General features: G+C 55.4%; 1 protein-coding gene across 2 annotated transcripts in view; it reads right to left on the bottom strand.

Moving 5' to 3' along the window:
* ABCA3 (ATP binding cassette subfamily A member 3) overlaps positions 1 to 19257 on the bottom strand; it is a 45198-nt gene that overhangs the window by 4055 nt on the left and 21886 nt on the right. Inside the window, exons 10-26 of one of the 2 annotated variants that reach the window (XM_060031554.1) lie at positions 17516 to 17697; positions 15645 to 15788; positions 15017 to 15146; positions 14362 to 14516; positions 13939 to 14094; positions 13642 to 13852; positions 12487 to 12637; positions 10137 to 10235; positions 8806 to 8989; positions 7730 to 8033; positions 5162 to 5435; positions 3266 to 3470; positions 2690 to 2909; positions 2260 to 2418; positions 1810 to 1982; positions 1075 to 1203; positions 783 to 977 (exon numbers count right to left, since the gene is read on the bottom strand). In XM_060031554.1, the coding sequence (XP_059887537.1) occupies positions 783 to 977; positions 1075 to 1203; positions 1810 to 1982; positions 2260 to 2418; positions 2690 to 2909; positions 3266 to 3470; positions 5162 to 5435; positions 7730 to 8033; positions 8806 to 8989; positions 10137 to 10235; positions 12487 to 12637; positions 13642 to 13852; positions 13939 to 14094; positions 14362 to 14516; positions 15017 to 15146; positions 15645 to 15788; positions 17516 to 17697 (3071 nt within the window). Of the gene's footprint in view, positions 1 to 782; positions 1005 to 1074; positions 1204 to 1809; positions 1983 to 2259; positions 2419 to 2689; positions 2910 to 3265; positions 3471 to 5161; positions 5436 to 7729; positions 8034 to 8805; positions 8990 to 10136; positions 10236 to 12486; positions 12638 to 13641; positions 13853 to 13938; positions 14095 to 14361; positions 14517 to 15016; positions 15147 to 15644; positions 15789 to 17515; positions 17698 to 19257 lie in introns of both variants that reach the window. The other variant, XM_060031553.1, reaches the window with a different exon arrangement.

Here is a 19257-nt window from a genome sequence, read left to right on the forward strand (position 1 = left end):
AAGCACTATGTGAGGGGCTCTTGGAGGCCTAGGATGAAAGCCTTCCTGCAGAGAGGGTGTGAGCTGCAGTGTGGGGGCAGAGCCACCTGGAAGCCCCTGCTGCCAGTTCAGGAGATGCAGTCATTCCCAGGCACAGACATCTTCTCTGTTCCTTCCCCTGCCCTGCTCAGCACACGGGAAACCGTCCATGCAATCCCCGGGGGGTAGGGAGAGCAGGAGGGTAGCCTGCTTCATCCTAACCTACAGGGGTGGCCCTTTGTTTCTGCCCCATACACTCGATAAGGTCCCTAAACCAAGTCACTGGGACCACAGCGCCCTCTGTGCAGGGGCGCTCCGGTGGAGCCTCTCGGGGCTTGCAGATTGCGGAGGTTTTCACCATGCCTCGGGCTCTTAGATGCTCTTAACCATGTGGTTTGTCATTAACATTTTATCCTGCTTTTGGTTCTCGGTGGAACGCCTAGTTTGAATAGCCCAGAACACCATTATTATAAATCTACGCGCACAGACTAGAGTTCTTTCCAGCGGGCAGAGTTCTGTGGGTGCCACTCTGTGCCCAGGTCCAGAGAAGCCGCTTCTCTGGGAGGGACCCGGTCTCGGCCCGCCTGCCAGGCCTGGTCCCTTCTGGCCGAGGGGGCTGTAATCTCCTCAGTCTTCTCCTCATCACTTGCTTACCTTTGGCCGTGGTCACTGCCTTGTCCTGCTGTCCATGAACCATGAGCCAGAGACAAGCCCCATCCCTACCTCCCGGGTGCCCTTCCTCTTGCCTCCCTGGCTGTACCCACCTTCCCGATGTCAGAGCTAATGCTGTAGCCCCCAACAAAGGCGTCCCCAGAAGTAATGGTCTCCTCCCCGGTCAGCATTTTGAAAGTCGTGGTTTTGCCGGCTCCATTGAAACCCAGCAGGCCGAAGCACTCCCCTTTCTGGACTGCAAGGGAGACCTTGTCCACGGCGAGGAGGGGTGCTCGCTGCTCATACACCTGCACAGTGCCCGGGAGAAAACACAGCTGTGGGGAGGCCTGAGGACAGCCGGGAGCCGGCTGGGGGGTAGACCCGCGGAGGGAGGGCCTGCCTCACCTTGGAGAGCTCCTTGATAATCAGAGGCGTGTCCAGCAGGGAGTCCAGGCTGGGGGCCAGGATGCGGTTCCTCTCATCCACCACATCCTGGTCTTCAGGAAGCGCCGACGTCCGGGTGTACACTTCTGTCTGTTCCAGAGAAAGACCACCAGGGTGAGCTCCCACCAGAGCGGTCCTTCCCCATGGGAGGAAGGGCTAAACTACTCACCCCAGCTCAGCCCCACGTGTGCCGACTCAGACCTCCCACAAGGAGAGCTGGGCAGCTGTAAGGGCTAACATTTGCCTTGAGGAGACACAAACTACCTGAGGGACAAGGACGGTGCAGGACTCATGGAGAAAACCACGAAACCCTTTTTCTTAGAAAAGTCATAATACCTTAGCCCCAGTTAGCCCTGTCCATCCAATGTTGTTTCAACAGGTTTTGTTTGTTTAGGGAGAGAATGTATGTGACAAACATGAGAGCGCCCCAGTCCACACGCCTCCACTGAGACCGTGGTCCCTGAGGCCCCAGGCTCCCTCGACTCCATGGCTTCAGGGTCTTGGGACAGAGAGTCCCTGGGGATGGTGAGGCCGCAGCCCCTCCCAGGCTGTGAGCGCTGCCGGTGGACGCGCAGCCAGGCTGTGGCCAGTGCTGAGGCCCTCCCTGTGTGGTGGCCTCAAGGAAGCCCAACCTCGGTTGGAGGGCGCCCAATGCAGAGCAGCCAGAGGCCAGACGGGGGCCCCAGAACCACTCACCAGCGCCCGCCTCCTCTGGAAGGCACACAGGCAGGCCTTCAGCCTCCACAGCAGATCCGTCTCAATGAGGAAGAGCAGGGTGAGGTAGGCAAACCCTGAGGTAGCCATGGAGGTCACGAACCTGCCAACCCCCGGAGTGCTCCATGCATAGAAGTTCTCCTGGTACTGGATGTCTATGCAAGCAAGGGACAGGGTGCTGTGCCCATGCCCTGAGCGCCCCTCCCCTCCGGGGTCCCAGCCCACGACCCTCTCTCTGGGACCGTGAGGTGCCTGCGCTCAGCCCCCAGGGTGGAGGATGCGCTGGCGCGGGGCCCACTGGGCTTCCGAGGGTGTGTCACTGCCACACGGGGGCCCCAAGCATCTCCTGCGTTTTGGTGGCTTCACCATGTGAGGTGGCCCTTGTGCCTGTGATGGGGGACAGGCTGTCCCAAGAGAGGCCTGGACACTCACTGTGTTTCCGGCAGTAGTGGGCTGCCACTTCGGAGGAGGTGCAGTACCTCCTTGTCTCGTAGTTCTCGTAGAAGCTGCTGACCGCCATCCCCAAACAGTGGTTGGGCAGCACCAGGAACATGCGGTCCAGGGTTCTGGAAAGTTCTTCTAACTTGACCGCTGTGGGGAGGAGGCACAGACAAGTCAGCGCTGGAGGACACACCACACCTGCCTCCAAGAACAGAGCAATCGGGAAGGGCAGGTTTCCGGAGTTCCCTGCATAGCCAGCTGTGCCTCCCCCAGGGATCAGGCACCAGACCTCCGGGGCAGCACCTCTGGCAGGCGGCCCCACCAGCCTGCCCGGTGCCCCCATCTGGGCCTCCCCCATCGGGCTGAGCGGCTCTGTGGGTGCAGGGATGGGAGTGCAGGGAGGTGGTCTCCTGGCTCCCACCTGGGATGCGCATGATGGTGACCACGAGGAAAGTGGCGATGCCCGACAAGATGTTGAATATGGTCAGCCTCGTGTAGGCAGTGGCCGCCCCCGAGAAAAAGAAGCTCATCAGGTACATGAGGGGGATGATGGCCCAGCCATAGAGCATGAGCAGCAGCAGGGCGTCGGCCACGTGGCCGTCCTGCGTGAAGGCGTGCACGTCGAAGGCTTTGAACACCACCTGCAGCAGCACAGACAGGTGGCCGGCGTGCCCTCAGGGGGCGCATGAGCCCAGGCCCATCAGCCCCTCTGGCCTTGTCTGCCCCCCACCCACCTCCAAGGCTCTCCTGGCATCCTCCCTGAGGAAATAGGGAGCTGTCCACCAGGGCACCTGCTCCAGGGACCTACCTACCGAAGTGGGGCAGAGGCTGGGGGTGTGCAGACAGGCGAGGGGGGCTGCCAGGGCATTCCCAATCTCCTCCCACAACGGGGGCTGAGCTGCCAGCATGGACCCCAGGCTGGTTTCAGTCCACGCAGGGTCCCCAAGGCAAGCCCCCTGGACACGTGGGTGAAGGGCCCCAGCACCATGCAGCTCACCAGCAGCAGCAGACTGGGGACGAGGAAGGACATGAGGTCCCACAGCAGAGCCGAGAGCCAGAAAGTAGCCACGTGGACTCCGCTCACAAACTGCATGTGCTTGGCCTGGACGGCCCTCTCGCTGACCGCCAGGATGGAGAACGTGCTGGACAAGAACGCCATGGCGAAGAGCAAGTTGAGGGCGATGTCGAATCCCTTCCGGCCCCTGTGGGGGTGAGGAGGGGGCGCACCGACAGGTCAGGGACAGAGCACAGCATGTCCGGGAAGGTGGGGGTATCAAGTGCTGGGTCACTACTGTCCAAAGCAGGTGATGCAGTGGCCCAACCACTAAAGGGTTTAAGGGAGAACATGAGAGCCTCAGGGTCTCTACACCAGGAAAATTCCATCCCCCTGAGAACAGCTCCTCCTCTGGACATCCTATCCCCAATGATGGCAGTGCCACTCTCCCAGTTGCCTTCAATCTGTCCCCGTGCCACCCACTCCCACAGACCCTCAGGTATGGATCTGAGACCTCCACCTCGCTCTCTCTGGCTGCCCCAGTCAGACCCGCTGTCGGGCACAGCATCAGGGTGGTGGCCGTCTCCCCGCTCTTGAGTGGGCAGGACCCTCAGGTGCCAGCAACATGTTCCAGAAACCAGCGCTGACAGCATTATTCTTCTGTAGCTTAAAACATCCCACACCATGAAAGGTTCAACAAATGGTGCTGGGACAAATGGATGCTAGGTACTGAGTGAAGTGCTAACACAACGTGGATGAGGCTCGAGAGTGAAAGAAGCCAGTCATGAAAGGCCACACACGTGGTATCTGATTCCATCTACATGAAATGTCCAGGACAGACAAATCCACGGAGACAGAAAGCAGACTCCTGGCTGCTTAGAGTTGGAGGAAAGAGGAATGGGGAGTGACTACCAGTGGTCCCGGGGTTTCTTTCAGGGATAATGAAAACGTTCAATAAAATTATATTGTGGTGATGTCTCCACGACTCTGAATACACTGGAAACTATTCAGTTGTACACCGTGAACAGGTGAATTGTATGGCAGGTGGATTATATCTCCTAGAGCTGTTACAACAAAACAAAAACTCCTGTTCCTTGTCCACTGTCACCCTACTAAGCCCAACTCAGCCTGATCCCCAGCATGGCGAGAACAGAGGACCGCCGCTGTGTCTCTGCTTCCGTGGTGGGGACGGGAGGGAGCAGAGGGGAAGGGAGACACTAGAGGGCCAGGGCACAGTCTAAAATGGGAAGTGGGGATGAAGCCGCCCCCCACTGATTAACTGCCCTGAGGTGGGATGATTGTTCTGAAATTCATTGATTTTTCCGGCTTCCTCTGGACGGTCCCCAGAGGTCTGGGGACTCTGCAACGAGGAAAAGGGAGAGTCCCACACACATGATGGTGTGACAGGCCTAAGGACAGAGATGCCCAATGGGCTCCCTGACTCGAGGCCACCGAGGGGCAGCAACACACACAACAGCTGCGTGCTGCAGCTTGGACAGGAGCAGACACTCGGATCCCCCAGGGGCAGTGGCCAGCAAGAGCTGGGTGCAGATTTGGGAAGAGGGCACGGCCCTCCAAATCCTCAGGAGTCTCCCGTGGGGCCTGGGTGTATGGGGGCTGTGGTCTCACCAGCTTATCTGCTGTCCAAGGGAAGGCTGAGTGTGGAAGGCCGAGAAGGATGTGGGGCAGGAGTCCCCAGCCAAGAACTGGGAGACTCCTGAGGGCAGAAACAATGTTGTTTTTACTGCCATGGCCCTTGGGGGTCCCTGGCAGTGCCCGAGGTGGTCAGGCCTGGTGTGGGGTCCCGACCTGATGGGAGCAGGGTCCTGACTGGGCTAGGCCAGGTCCTGACCATGCGGGGATGGGGTCCTGAGGTGGGGGGGGGGACAGTGCACATACTCGTTGAACTGATCCTTGGCAGCCTGCAGGGCACTCCGGGGCTGAGGGTAGTTGGAGACCATGATGGAGGCCTGAGGGCCGCACAGCAGCTTGAACAGAACGTTGTCCACGATGGCCAGTGCGGTGGCCGGTGAGTGGTACGCCTGGTTGTTGAACAGGGCAGTGACCACCGTGCGCTCGCCCACGTCTCTGAAGGATGCCGCCACCAGGCACCGCTCGTTAAAGCCGCCCCCCTCCACCGAGGCCCTGAAAATCAGGAACTCCTCCAGGTCACCTGGGGGTGGGCAATGGCAGAGTCAGCAGCGTCCTGCGTCCCCCTCTGAGGCCCTGCTCTGTGGGGCTCTGAAGGGCCGGAGGAACAGCAGAAAGGATGCATCACCTTCCACCCGCACACTGTCCACGGACCATGGGGCCACGTGGTGGGAGCAGCAGGACCTAGGGCTGCAGGCCTCGGGGGGGACACCCCCATAGCCACAGGAGCTGAGTGGCAGGGCAGGCTCTTCCTTCTCCCCCACAAACCCCCTGTTCACACACATACACACACTGAAGGGCCTCTCAGAGATACAGGCCCGGACCTGGGCCAGGGTCAACGTGGCAGGAAGAGGCTGGATCAGGAGGAGGTGAGGATCCAGAAGTCAGAGCTGTGGAAACCTCTGAGCGGCCTGAAGGGCGAAGCTCCCAGTCAGGTGCAGGGAGGGGTGGCCCTAGGTGGGCTTGGACCAGCCCTCAGGACCACGGGGGTGGGTGAGGGGCTACCTCCAAGGGTGCAATTACACTGGACTGTCCCTCTATGTCTCTGTTTTTCCAGTTTTCATAGAAGGAATAAGTACCCTTTTTTTTTTTTTTTTTTTTCCTTTTTTTGCTGTACGCAGGCCTCTCACTGTCGTGGCCTCTCCAGTTGCGGAGCACAGGCTCCGGACGCGCAGGCTCAGCGGCCATGGCTCACGGGCCCAGCCGCTCCACGGCATGTGGGATCTTCCCGGACCAGGGCACGAACCTGTGTCCCCTGCATCGGCAGGCGGACTCTCAACCACTGCGCCACCAGGGAAGCCCGTAAGTACCCTTTTATAATCATATATAAAAAAAAAAAAGAGTTTTTAAAAAGAGTGGCCTGAGGGAGAAGGCCCTGGGAGAAGGAGCTGTTCTCTTGGCACACGAATGAGCTCCAGCGAATCTCCACTTCACATCAGATTCTCTAGGCAGTTGGGTTCTGGGCAGCCCATATGCCTGGCATTCTCCTGCAACCCAAGGGCAGCAACAGAATCCTAATCATGCCAGGCCCGTCACTTTGCTCCTTAGCTGTGGCACAGAGCAAGTGGGGGTTCTGACGGGGGTGGGGTCAGCTGCCCACCCACGAGTGACCTTGGGGGCATTCAGTTCCACTAGCTCACGAGCACACACTGCCCAGCCCAGAGCTGGCCACGCGGCTGCAGGAAACCAGCATCTCACACATACTCATTGCTCCTGCCTTGCCTCTCACTCAGCTGTCGCCTGGGGACAGCAATGACACCCACACTGTGGGACCCCAGTGTCAGCAAGGGGACAGGGACCCGTTGGTGAATCCTAATGGAGACAGTTATAGAGGCTCCTGGCAAGGTTTGCTGTGGCTCTTGGCACACAAGGAAAAGGGTCAGATGCGTTAGGTGCAGCGTAATTCACCCACAGTAAGGTGCTCAGGACTGAAAGTCCCCACGCTCCATGAGGGAGCAGGCAGTCTGGCCTTCCACACCCTCTCAGGCCCGGGCATCTACGGTACTGTTCTAAATCCCTGGAGCCACCATGCACCATGACAGCCCTGAAATCTTCACACCAGGCTGAGTGACAGCCAGAAAACAAGATGGGATGGAATGGGGGTGACAAACAAGGTGCCCACCACTGTCAGTAGGGCTACTCAGGGCCCTGATCGCTGGCAGGCCAAGCAGGGACCCCGGCTGCAACAGCTCCTTCTGGCAGGGGTGCCCCTGGCAGTGCCGGCCTGCTCTAGGCCGTTGATACGGTCGACATTTTCCTAAAGAGGAACCTGACTCCTGCCAAGATTTTGGAACCATCAGTGTGCTGAACCTCAAAGCTGCTGGCCAGGAAGTGGGAGGGGAGCAGAAAAACGTGAAAAACTTCAAGCATATTCCATTTAACTAGAGTGCGATGCCTGCTCTAAAGCCAGGGCAGTGTGCAACTGCCACCGCCAGGGACACGAGATAGTTTCAGTTTTAGGATGTGGTAAGAAAACACCATGTCACATAAGGCATATCGTGACCGTCCTCTCAAACAAAAAAAGGTAACGTAAACATTGCTGAGGTTTTACATTTCATTTGTAAATGGTCCTGAAGAATCTGACTTCTGTAAATGACTGCCTGGACATAGTTTAGCCCTAGAGACGTGGACTTTTGTCTTCCTTTGACTCAGGGCAAAGATTTTCTCCCCCAGGGGACACCTGGCAATGTCTGGAGTGGGGTGATGCCAGGAATGCTGCTAAGCAAAGAACCACCCCAAATGTCCACAATGCCTTGGTTGAGAGGCAGGCTCTGACAGCACAACTTGGGCCCCAAGCCGCCTGGGGACACCCCTTACCCAGCACCTCTCGAGGTTCCTGGTCCTCAGCCTGCAGCATGTCTTTCAAATGCTCTGACAGCTGCTGATCCAGCCGAGAGGTCCCGGGAACCGAGAAGGGCACGATGGTTCTGCCATACTCGGCCAAGGTCAGCTTCAGGAGGGGGTCATCGAAGATCTCGGAGGAGTAGTTGATGGCCAGGAGGGCCAGGGTGATGCATGTCAGAGGGACCAGGACCTGGGCCGTTACCATCTTCCACTCCCGCCAGCTGTATGCGGCCTTCTTCAGGAACATGGCCCAGAACTGCTGGCAGTGGAGGGCCAACTGCGACAGAGGGGATGAGGGTGATACAACCTCCACCACAGAGCCAGTGCCTGACCCCGCCCTCCAGCAGCAGGCACGGTCTGCACATGAGCCAGGGCTTCTCCTGGGGCCCAGTCGATGACATGGAAGACCCACAAGAACACATCCCCATAGGTCCCAAATGGGCCCTGGGGGTCTCACAGCAGCTGTGGCGGCAGGGCAGGCACTATTCCACCATGGAAGGAGGTTAAGGGACCCTCTGCTATCCCAGAGGGGAGCTGAGGCCTCTGCTTTCCCCATGCTCCTGGTCAGAGGACTCTGGCCAACCTCACAGCAGAGGAAATGGACAAACCTCCCCCCACTGCCTATATTCCCCACGCTCAGCCCTTCACTGTCCTCTAAGTGCAGGTCAGGCCGGCAGGGACCAGAGCTCAGCTCCGCCATGTGCTGCCCATTCGACCTTGGCCCAGGCCTCAGCTTCCTGTCTGTAAAATGGGACCGGTGCTGCCCTCTGTCTCACTGGGTGCCGGGCACATAGCAAGCTCTAAGCTCTCGGTACACGGGGTACTGTTAGCCTTATAAGCAGTGTTCACCCTTATTTGTGAGTGGCCAGGTTAGAACAACGAGAAACGACAGGTACTCGACTAAAATGTTCCAGGTTTTCCTTCTGCCTGCCAGCCCATGGGAGCACGAGCTGTAATCTGCCCTCTTCCCAGAGTGCTGACCCTCCCTATGCTCACATCTGCCCCCACGGTCTCTAACTCATGCAGTGCTCGAGGTCGCGCAGTCTCACCCCGGTGTTGAGCCTGACGGCAGTGTTCTCCTCAATCAGGGTGCCGACGCCGTCAGTCGGGTCCATCATCCCGCACAGGTGGCTGTCCACGGCCCAGTCACTCGCCCGCCTCTCGTGCTGGTACTGCAGGGCAGGGAGCTGGATGGCTTGGATGTCCATGCTGGTGTCCACCAGCTTACCGACCCTGGTCGAGACATGGAGGCCCAGTCACAACTCAGCTCCTCAGGGAGGGAGAGGGGCAGCAAAGGCGGGCAACTGTCAGGGGCACTAAAGCAGAGCGCCATCTGCTCCATCAGCTGGGACTTCATTTGTTCATTCACTCATTCATCGATAAGTATCTCCAGGACACCAGCTATGGCAGCCAAGCAAAGTCCAGGAGAGAGACAATTAGACAGGGCCCTGCCCATGAGGGCCTCCTGGTCTGCCAGGGAGACTGATCGAAGTCAGCATTTATAACCCGGGCTTTCCAGAGGGACAGGATGGGGCTTGAGGCACGATGGCAGCACCAGGAGGGCTTGTCACAATACAGGACACCGTGGCTCGGGGTGCTCACTGTCACTCTGAGACCAGGGAGCAGAAGAGTGTGTTCCAGAAGGGGCAACACTGGGACAGGTGCGACAGAGACGGGTGCATGGAGGGCGGGTGGGTGGTAAGGCTGCCAGGCCTTGTGGTGGAGCCTGGTGTTGGCGCCGCACCGAAGCCAGGGAGCCACCCGACTCAAACGGCACTGTACTTATATTCACTTATCCTGTTGCCTCCTGTAGGGTATGCGATCCTAAAGGAAAAACATCTATCTCACAGTTTTTGTATTTCTTGTTCTTAGCACTATATCTGCTAAATAAAGCATTCAAGCAATGTTTGACCAATGTATTAACCGTCTGGAGCTCACCCCGTAGTTCTGAGGGGTGAAGGCTAAATTTCACATCTTCATCAAAGATGGAAACACACTCCGGGATCATTACCTAGACCTGAGAGGAGCTTGGCCAGCCTGATGCTGCTGAGGTGCTCCCGGGAGGGGCCCCAGGGAAGATGCCAACACACTCACAACGTGGGAGTGGAGTTTCCAGTGATCAGAGCTCGGCTGCTCTGCTGTCTGAGTCACTGCGCGTGTCAGGAACCTGGCTGAGTCTGTGCAAGTGTTAATATATAGGGCTGTGATGTGAACTCGGGTCCTGACAGCCGGCCCACTGCCCTGCTGCCCACCCCCCCGGGCTGTAGGTCCACCTCAGATGGGTGTTCCAGATGACTATCAAGGGGATTGCTTTATTATCACACTTCAGAAAAATCATCAAGGCTGAGCCCTAGACAGATGCAGACGCACGTTTACTTACCGCAGGAAGACTTCCTCCATGGTGGTGACAGAGGCCCCGAAGCTGGCGATGCCCAGCTCCTTCTGCTTCTTCTCCAGTTTAGCAAAAAGACTTTCAAACCTGAAGAAAAAGACCGAGTGATGAGTCACTTCTCAGTGACTTTCTAGATAATTTGTTTCTAAATAATCACCTCTGTGCTGTACGGGGGAGGAGCAAAGGAAGGTTAGCTCCTTGAGATGCCTTCTCAAAAAAAAAAAAAAAGTTAGGCTTTGTTCTTCCCCTGCACACCCTTTCTCCCCCCATGTAACATTTCTTTTTTAATAATCTTTTTTTTTTTTTGGCCATGCCGCACAGCTAGCAGGATCTCAGTTCCCCGACCAGGGATTGAACCCAGGCCACAGCAGGGAAAGTGCTGAATCCTAACCACGAGACCACCAAGGAATTCCCACACATAACATTTTTTGAGTATGTTGGCCTATAAGGCACTCTTCGATACCTATATACCTACATGAAATCACAAAGCAAACCAAAAGAAATCGATGAATATTCTTTTACTTATTGGGTAGGAAAGTACTTTCTAAGAAGAAATAACAAAGGAAAAGATATAACCCATTAATCCCATCTGCAGGGGGAAAAAAATCCCACAAAATTAAAAGGCAGCAACAAATCAGAAAATGTTGTGACACAAATGGTTGATGTTAATACATAAGCCGTGAACATGCAACACGCAGAAGAAGCGACGCTTATAGCCCAATAAGCATGGGAAGCGGTCAACCTCCCGCCAGCAGGAATGGAAGAAATACAAAATGCCAATTACGTGTGTGTGTGCCACTTTCACCCATTAGATACACAAATATTAATAAGAAATTTTACTCAAAGTTGGCAACTGTGGAGTAAATGGACACTCCCCATGCTGCTGCTGGGGAAGTCAAACACATCACCTTTCCAGAAGTGAATCTGGTAAAATTTACCCCACTATTGGGAATCTATTCTAAGGGGTCATTGGAGATGTTGACAAAGATTTTTCTAAAAGGATGTGCATTAGCACATTTGTGTGTGTGTGATAACAGAGTAGGTGTAAAACAAATTATACTATATCTAAGTCAGAGAGGACTCCCCTGGTGTAGCAGTGGTTAAGAATCCGTCTGCTGGGCTTCCCTGGTGGCTCAGTGGTTAAGAATCTGCCTGCCAATGCAGGAGACACAGGTTCGAGCCCTGGTCTGGGAAGATCCCACATGCCGCGGAGCAACTAAGCCCATGCACCGTAACTACTGAGCCTGTGCTCTAGAGCCCGCAAGCTACAACTACTGAAGCCCATGCGCCTAGAGCCCATGCTCCACAAGAAGAGAAGTCACCGCAATGAGAAGCCCATGCACCGCAACGAAGAGTAGCCCCAGCTCACCGCAACTAGAGAAAGCCCGCACATAGGAACAAAGACCCAACACAGCCAAAAAAAAAAAAAAAAATCTGCCTGCCAATGCAGGGGACTGGGTTCGAGCCCTGGTCCAGGAGGATCCCACATGCCACAGAGCAACTAAGCTTGTGCACCACAACTACTGGGCCTGCTCTCTAGAGCCCGCGAACCACAACTACTGAGCCTGCAAGCCACAACTACTGAAGCCCGCATGCCTAGAGCCCATGCCCCGCAAGAAGAGAAGCCGCTGCAATGAGAAGCCCGTGCACCGCAACTAAGAATATCCCTTGCTAACTGCAACTAGAGAAAGCCCGCGCACAACAAAGACCCAACACAGCCAAAAATAAATAAATTAATTAATTAAAAAAAAAATGAGTCAGAGAACACTGTCGTGATTAAAACAACATTTCTCAATCCAGATTGCAGCAAGATTAATGTACTTTTAAGTCTTCTATTCCGAAGTTTCTGAATGTGACTTAAAGAGTTTGTTTTTTACCTCCCCACACCGGGAGTCTGCTCTGTTTATGAGGTCTGTGTTCATGACTCAGATTCTGAGACCAAGAAGACACACGAGTTCACAGCTGCACACTAACCCTGAGTGGCTGCAGTGTGAGGAGTGAGCCTCGTGCCGAGTGTGGATGGCACCAGGGCACTGAGTACCCTGTGATGAGCCACTCTTCTCCCTCTCGGGTACAGCCCTGATGCACAGGGAGGCCTGGCACCCTGGGCCCAGCAAGCAGATTCACTGGATACCGACCATCACAGGCCCAGGAACTAAGAGGTGCCCCTGGCCAAGCCACACAGGTGCAGGGCGGGTGACTCTACACACGGAGCCCTTAAGGCCCCCAGAACCTCCTTCTCAGATCTGTACCTGTGAGTGCTCTGGGACACACACGTGCCTGTGCTTGGTCTCTCTAGGATGTGTACCTGTCCGTGCTCTCTGGGACATGTATGTACCTGTGTGTGCTCTCCTTGGGAAGAATGAACGACAGCTCTGCTCCGGCACTGCTCTCCAGGGTGGCGTTGGGGACATGGTGGTGGACCAGCCGGGAGATGCCCTCGAGGTTGCAGTGAGGCTCCTTCACCAGCGTCATGTGGTAGCCTGCGCCTGGTACACCCAGGAGCCCAGTGAGGCTGCATCCCACTCTCCTCCTGGCCCACCCAGGGCCCCGGGCTCCTGCAGGTCAGGCTCCTGGGAAAGGGGCTGCAGAGCTGCGGCAAGTGAACTGGAATTGATGCATCTCAGGGCACCTCAATACTGCCCTGAGGGTCTCACCACCCCACCTCCACCCGCTGGGGAGAGATGCTGGAGGACCTGGGTTGCTGAGCATGATAAGGAGGTGAAACCAGAGCTGGACTTCAGATGTCAAGTCTCAGATACTGGGGTACAAATTGTCCCCAAAACCCCTTCTCCCTGCTTTCTCAGTAGCAGAACCTAAGGGCAAAGGCCACTCTCTTACAGCCTCCCCCCAGCCTGATGGTGACCATACTAGGTCACCTTCTGCTTTCAGGGCTGTGTGCTGGTCAGAGGAAGCTGCAGATATGAGGGGTGCAAATCCTGGGGTGTCCTGGGGGTGGGGTGCTGGTCTTCTGTATTGGCTCCTTCTGCTGGCGGGACATGGATGTGACCTGGCATGCCAGGACCATGTTAGACCATGAGTTGTCCTTGAGATGGGAAGCCATGCTCATACAGCAAAGATGGGGCTGACTCCACGCGCTGCCCACCAGCCCTAGACAGTGCCGTGGGCCCCTCACTTGTTTGGGAGCTGCAAGGCTGGAGAGCGGGCTTGGTCTCTGCAACGGCACCCCTGCTCTTGGTGGCCCTGGCACTTGACTGCTAGTCCACTGCTCAAAGCTGAATGATGCTCCAAATCAAGACTACCTGCTTCATTCCTTCTTCATTCTCCCAGGCCCCTCTGCCTGGGGCCTCAGGTCTCTACCCACAGGTAGCAGAACAGGATGTCTAGAGAAGGCCTCTCTCTGCTTGATCTCAGGGGTCCTTCGGGAACGTTACCAGTGGATACTTTCTCCAGCACACTGGGCCAGCAACGCTGACCCCACACAGAATGGAGTTTCGGCTGCCTGCCCCGTTGCTTGCCTGTGGCCGCTCACCATATTTCTGCTTCAGGAACAGAGATGACCCGCAGCACTGCAGCTCCCCCTTGGCCATGATGGCGATGCGGTCCCCCAGCAGGTCGGCCTCATCCATGAAGTGGGTGGTCAGCAGGATGGTGTGGTCACTTTTGTGCTGCTGAAGAAGGTCCCAGATGGCCCTCCTGGAGATGGCGTCCATGCCTGAGGTGGGCTCGTCCAGCATCAGCACCTGGAGGGCAGAGGAAAGGGCTTGTGATGACGGCAGAGCCACGTCCTAGGCCCAGGCTGCTGTGCTGCAGGCCCCGCCGCCCCTACCTTGGAGCCTGCGATGAGGGCAATGCCGATGGAGAGCTTGCGCCTCATCCCCCCGCTCAGGAACCTGCTCCGGGAGTCCCCCTTGTCCTCCAGACTGAGGATGTGCAGCATGCGTTTGACTTCTTCAGGGCACTTCTGGCGCGACAAGCCTTTCAGCTGACACAGGAGGGGACAGAGATCTGGCAGCGGCTTCTGATGGGAGGCCAGCCCGTCCAGCTGGCACTGGAATGGTGCTGTCTCCGTCCCTCCCCAGGCTGGATCTCGTGTCCTGACACCCACCCACCCCACAATTCACGAACGCCTCCTCGGAGCAGGTTCAGTTTGCTGGGAGGCTAAGGGCTCACATGGCTGCCCTGGGGACCCGAGCATGTAGGTGATGGAATAACCACGACGACCCATGAATCCTGTCACCTGCCAGCTCACCTGAGCATAGAAATACAGGTGTTCTGCGACAGTCAGGTTGTCAAACAAGACGTCATGCTGCGGGCACAGGCCCAAGCTCTTCCGGATCTGAGCCATATCTTGGGAGATTTCATACCCACTGATATATGCCCGTCCACTGGTCGGGGGAAAGAGACCTAGGGCCGAGCAGAAGACCCCGGGGCTCAAGTTCAGCGCGAACATCCTCCAGTAGCACGAGGAGTGCTGAGCTTCCCTGGTTCACACGGTGTGCACCCTGCCGTGTGGGTCTCCGGAGACAGAGGAGGGTGGGGGATGCCCACTGCCAGGATGTGTGGCTTGTAAGGAATGAGAGAGGCGCATCCCCCACGCTCTCCGAGCCCAGGTCCTACTCGAGCCTGTTCTCAGGGAGGACAGGACGACCGTTAGGGCTGGGCTGGCTCATTCAGGACGACTTTCTAGGAGAGTGGGCTCGGGACTAAATCAGCGTGGGTGGGGCCGCCTCTGTGTGGCCTGAGAGGCTCCCACCCTGTTCCCAGAGCCCCTGGGGCTCCACTAGCTATCAGCACAGCAGCGGGAGGACAAGAGCCACCTGAGGGCACAAGGCCGGGGCAGCCTGAGGTGGCCTTGAAGGAAGGGCCTGGAGGTCAGGGTAGGGCATGAAGGCTGGGCCCCTCACCAGTGAGCATGGAGAGGGTGGTAGTCTTCCCCGCGCCGTTGTGGCCCAGCAGAACAGTGATCTGGCCTTCATACAGGTTCAGGTTCAGGTCTCTGACAGCTGCCTTGCCCTTGTTCCCCACTCTGAACACCTGCAGGAAAGGCAGAGGGTGGCCCCAGACTTCAGGAGCCCCTCACTGCAAAGGGCCCCTTCTACTCCCCTCTGGAATACCCATCCAAGCGTCTGGGGAGGAGACCACGCCCAGTACCACCAACCAGCGCACAGAGAGGCAGGAAGAGGACTGAGAGGAGGCCCCGCTGCTTCCTGCTGCTCTCCGCCCCACCCCAGGTCCACAGCATCCAGGTGTTTTGGTGTCTCAGCAGGACTAGAAGGCCCATGACGCCCAGGCATCATATATGGCGAGCTCAGAGAGCATCCACTGCAAAGCTGGTCAGAGGTTAAGTGGGGCAGCACAGGTTGCTGACTTGACCCTGAGCCTCCACACTGGGCCCTGGGGGGACAGCCTGAGGGATGGCTGGTGCCCAGGAGAGCCGGTCAGAGGGCAGCCACAGGAATCCAGGAGAAACAAGGCCCAGAGGATGGTCTCCGCCCCATGACCCTGCGGTCCCCATCCCCATAGGTATGGCACCTTGGACACATGCTTGATCTTGATCCCGGCTACCAGGTCCTCTGGCTCAGCTTCAAAGTACTCGGTCCTAAGCACTTTCTCAGGATCATCGTCTTCCTCCTCTTTCCCTAGAACTGTCCTCGGGTGTCCGCACCAATATGAGGGCTAGGATGGAAATCAGAAGCTCTCAAACAGCCAATTCACGTCAGTTCATTTTGTTTGCGACAACCAACTGACAAGCTAGAGCAGACAGTAGCCGCCCTTAGACTCCCCTGCAGGGAAGACGCTGCTTAGAGTTCAGAGTTGGGGTGAGACCCAGCGCAGTTCTGCACCCAGCTGCCCTGGGAAGCTCTGAGACTGTTTCCTATTCCGCTGAAGGGGCTTACTATGCACGTCAACTCAGAGGTGATACAGGGAAAGTTAACAATGGAATTTAATACAAAAAACAGGTCATTAAGTCCAGCCCAGAGCCATGTGGGGCGAGCCCCCAGCTGCATCCTCACTCAGCCACGCAGGCGCTCGTGAAATAAGCAGGAGAAGCCCAAGGGCCAGCCTCCCTCTGCTGGGAGGAGGCCTCCCCTTCTACAGTCTGGCCCCAGCAGTGCAGGTGTCACTTGAGGGTGGCACACTGATGGCACAGTGGCTGGGCAGGGTCACAAGAGCGGTGAGCACAGGGCCCTGGAAAAATGCCCACACCCCGGAGGGAAGCCCTGCGGGGGGAGAACATCTCACACACAGCTCTAGCCCCCACATACCCCACAGCCTGGGGTGGTTCCTCATATCACAGTCTGTTGGTTTTAGGGGACACATGTCTCAAGTTTTAAGTGACTGAAATCAGAATGTGTCTTACAAATCACAGAAATGCCATAGTTTTAACTGTCAGTATCTTTCTTTCTTAGTGATGAAGTAACGGTGCCTCTAAGAATCAGGGTCATCTTAGATTTTTTTTAAATGTATTTATAGCTTTATTTTATTTTTATTTATTTGGCTGCACCACACAGCTTGTGGGATCTTAGTTACCTGATCAGGGATCTGAACCCTACCCTGGCAGTGAAAGCCCAAGTCCTAACATAACCACTGGACCGCCACAGAATTCCCCAAGGGCCATCTTAGATTTGATGAAATACAGTAAATGGATGCTTGATAAATATTTGTTGAATCAAAGAACGAACGATGAAGTGGCACCTGGCTAACCTAGCTCACCAACAGGGAATTAAGTTAACGATACAGTGGTACATCCATGGAATACTGGGTAGTCATTAAAAAGTGAAGTTGGTTGATAAAATCACATATGTTTAAATAGAAATATATTTATACATAAAATTTAAAAATTTATAAACATATGTAGATAAAAATCTAAAAACATATTTGTAAATAGACCACATGTATATGTACTTAAGATATCTAAGCTGTACTGTTATGTTAAAAAAAAAAAAGCAAGTTTCAAGCATTTTTACAATATAATCCCCCCATCTAAAAACAAGCGTACATATGTTATAGCTGCACATGCATAGAAAATCATCTGAAGAGCTACACCTCAAAGTGTCAGCGATGTTCATCTCTGGGTGGTGGGAGTGTGTGTGCACTCCAGCACGTGATCGTTCTTACACAAAGCTCTATTACTTTGTAGGCAGAAAACCCAACAAGATGTTTTTTGAGAAAGACGGCTGGGAGGGGGCTGTGTACTGGCCCTGTGGCAGGCCAGCCAGCGCCAGCTCCTCCTCTCAGACCTTGGAGCGCAGGGATAACCTCGGGCGTGGGGGTCTCGGGGTCCCTAGGACACATGGCTCATGACAGCGCACAGGGCATGCATTGCATGTCAGGGACTAGAGGTGCCTGGGGTGGGTGCTGGGCCCACCCCTACCCCCACAGAGGTGGCTGTCAGAACTTACCAGGATGAAGAAATACCAGGGCTGGGGCACACCGAACTGGCCTGGGAAGATGGCCTCCACATACCAGGTCACCAGGCTGTAGAGGACGGAGTCCAGCAATAGCATGCCGAGCACTTGCCCAAAGGAGAAGTCGTCGTCCACGTTGACAGGACTCAGGAGGTCTCGCCACTGGACACCTGTGCCTGGAAGACATGCCAGGAAACAGGCCTGAAGCGGACCCGTGGTCACCAATGTACACGTGTGCGCAGCAGTGCAAAGTCAGTGTGACGCTTCCCTGCCTACAGCAAACCTGACAACTTTCTTCAGGCCTTTAGACAAGAGCAAGTCACCAAATCGGTATCATAGAACTAACAAAAGCTTGTGAACTGACGAGAGGGGCTCATGTTTGATTTATGACATATACACACATAAACACATATCCATCTACATAACATACTTGTACATACACACGGATGCACATACACGTGTACATACACATACACACGTACACATATGTGATCTGGGTAAGGCCAACACTGGAAGAGGCTGCATTTAATATAAGTCTTTTCAAAAAAAAGGAAACACTCCCGGCATAAATAAAGCTCTGTTTAGTGGTGCTCGTGGTGTTCTGTCCTCTCTCTGGTTTGCAACATCACAGTCCAAATGATGCTTGGGGATTCTGTGAGGCTGGACCACCTGGGTTGGCTCGAGAGCCCGTGATGGAAATGGCTGCTCTCCAGCCTTGGTCACTGTTCACTTTCAAACAACTAGAAGTTTGTCTATTTTAAGAAAATTCAGGGACTTCCCTGGTGGTGCAATGGTTAAGAATCTGCTTGCCAATGCAGGGGACACGGGTTTGATCCCTGGTCCGGGAAGATCTCACACACCGTGGAGCAACGAAGCCCATGTGCCACAACTACTAAGCCTGCACTCTAGAGCCTGCATGCCACTACTGAAGCCCACAGGCCTAGAGCCTGTGCTCCGCAACAAAGAGTAGGCCCTGCTCGCCACAACTAAAGAAAGCCCGCGTGCAGCAACAAAGACCCAACACAGCCAAAAAAATAAAAATAAAAAACAGGAGAAAATTTTTAAAAAAAAGAAGAAAATTCAGTATAGAATTTTGAAAACCAAGAGGTGCCATGTAGTTAGACTCCTCTTTATAAATGGCTTTTTAAAAAGCATTTGAACCCTGGAAGGGACTATGCCTTTAAAAAATCTACATTTTAGGGCTTCCCTGGTGGCGCAGTGGTTGGGAGTCCGCCTGCCGATGCGGGGGACGCGGGTTCGTGCCCTGGTCCGCGAGGATCCCGCGTGCCGCGGAGCGGCTCGGCCCGTGAGCCATGGTCGCTGGGCCTGCGCGTCCGGAGCCTGTGCTCCGCAACGGGAGAGGCCGCAGCAGTGAGAGGCCCGCGTACCGCAAAAAAAAAAAAAAAAAAAAAAATCTACATTTTATCACACACTACTGAACATGGAGAACCATGTATATTTAAAAGCACCAATGTCATAGGACTTTTGCCAACTGAAGAAAAATATTCTAATTAAGGATAAAGCCACACTAAAGGTTCCCGTGGCCACCCACCTCCCTCCCTCCTTAGACCCACAACTAGGAAGCTACAACTAGGCATTGCATGACTGGAAGAAACCAGAGCATTCAGCCTGATAGAGAACATCTGGGTGGGGCGGGGTGAAACCATCTCAAAATGCACTCAGGTCAGTCACTCAGAAGCGAGGTTGTATTTCACCTCCTGCTAGCAGAGCCAGAG

This window comes from Delphinus delphis, chromosome 15 (assembly GCF_949987515.2).
Source record: "Delphinus delphis chromosome 15, mDelDel1.2, whole genome shotgun sequence".
Taxonomy (NCBI): domain Eukaryota; kingdom Metazoa; phylum Chordata; class Mammalia; order Artiodactyla; family Delphinidae; genus Delphinus; species Delphinus delphis.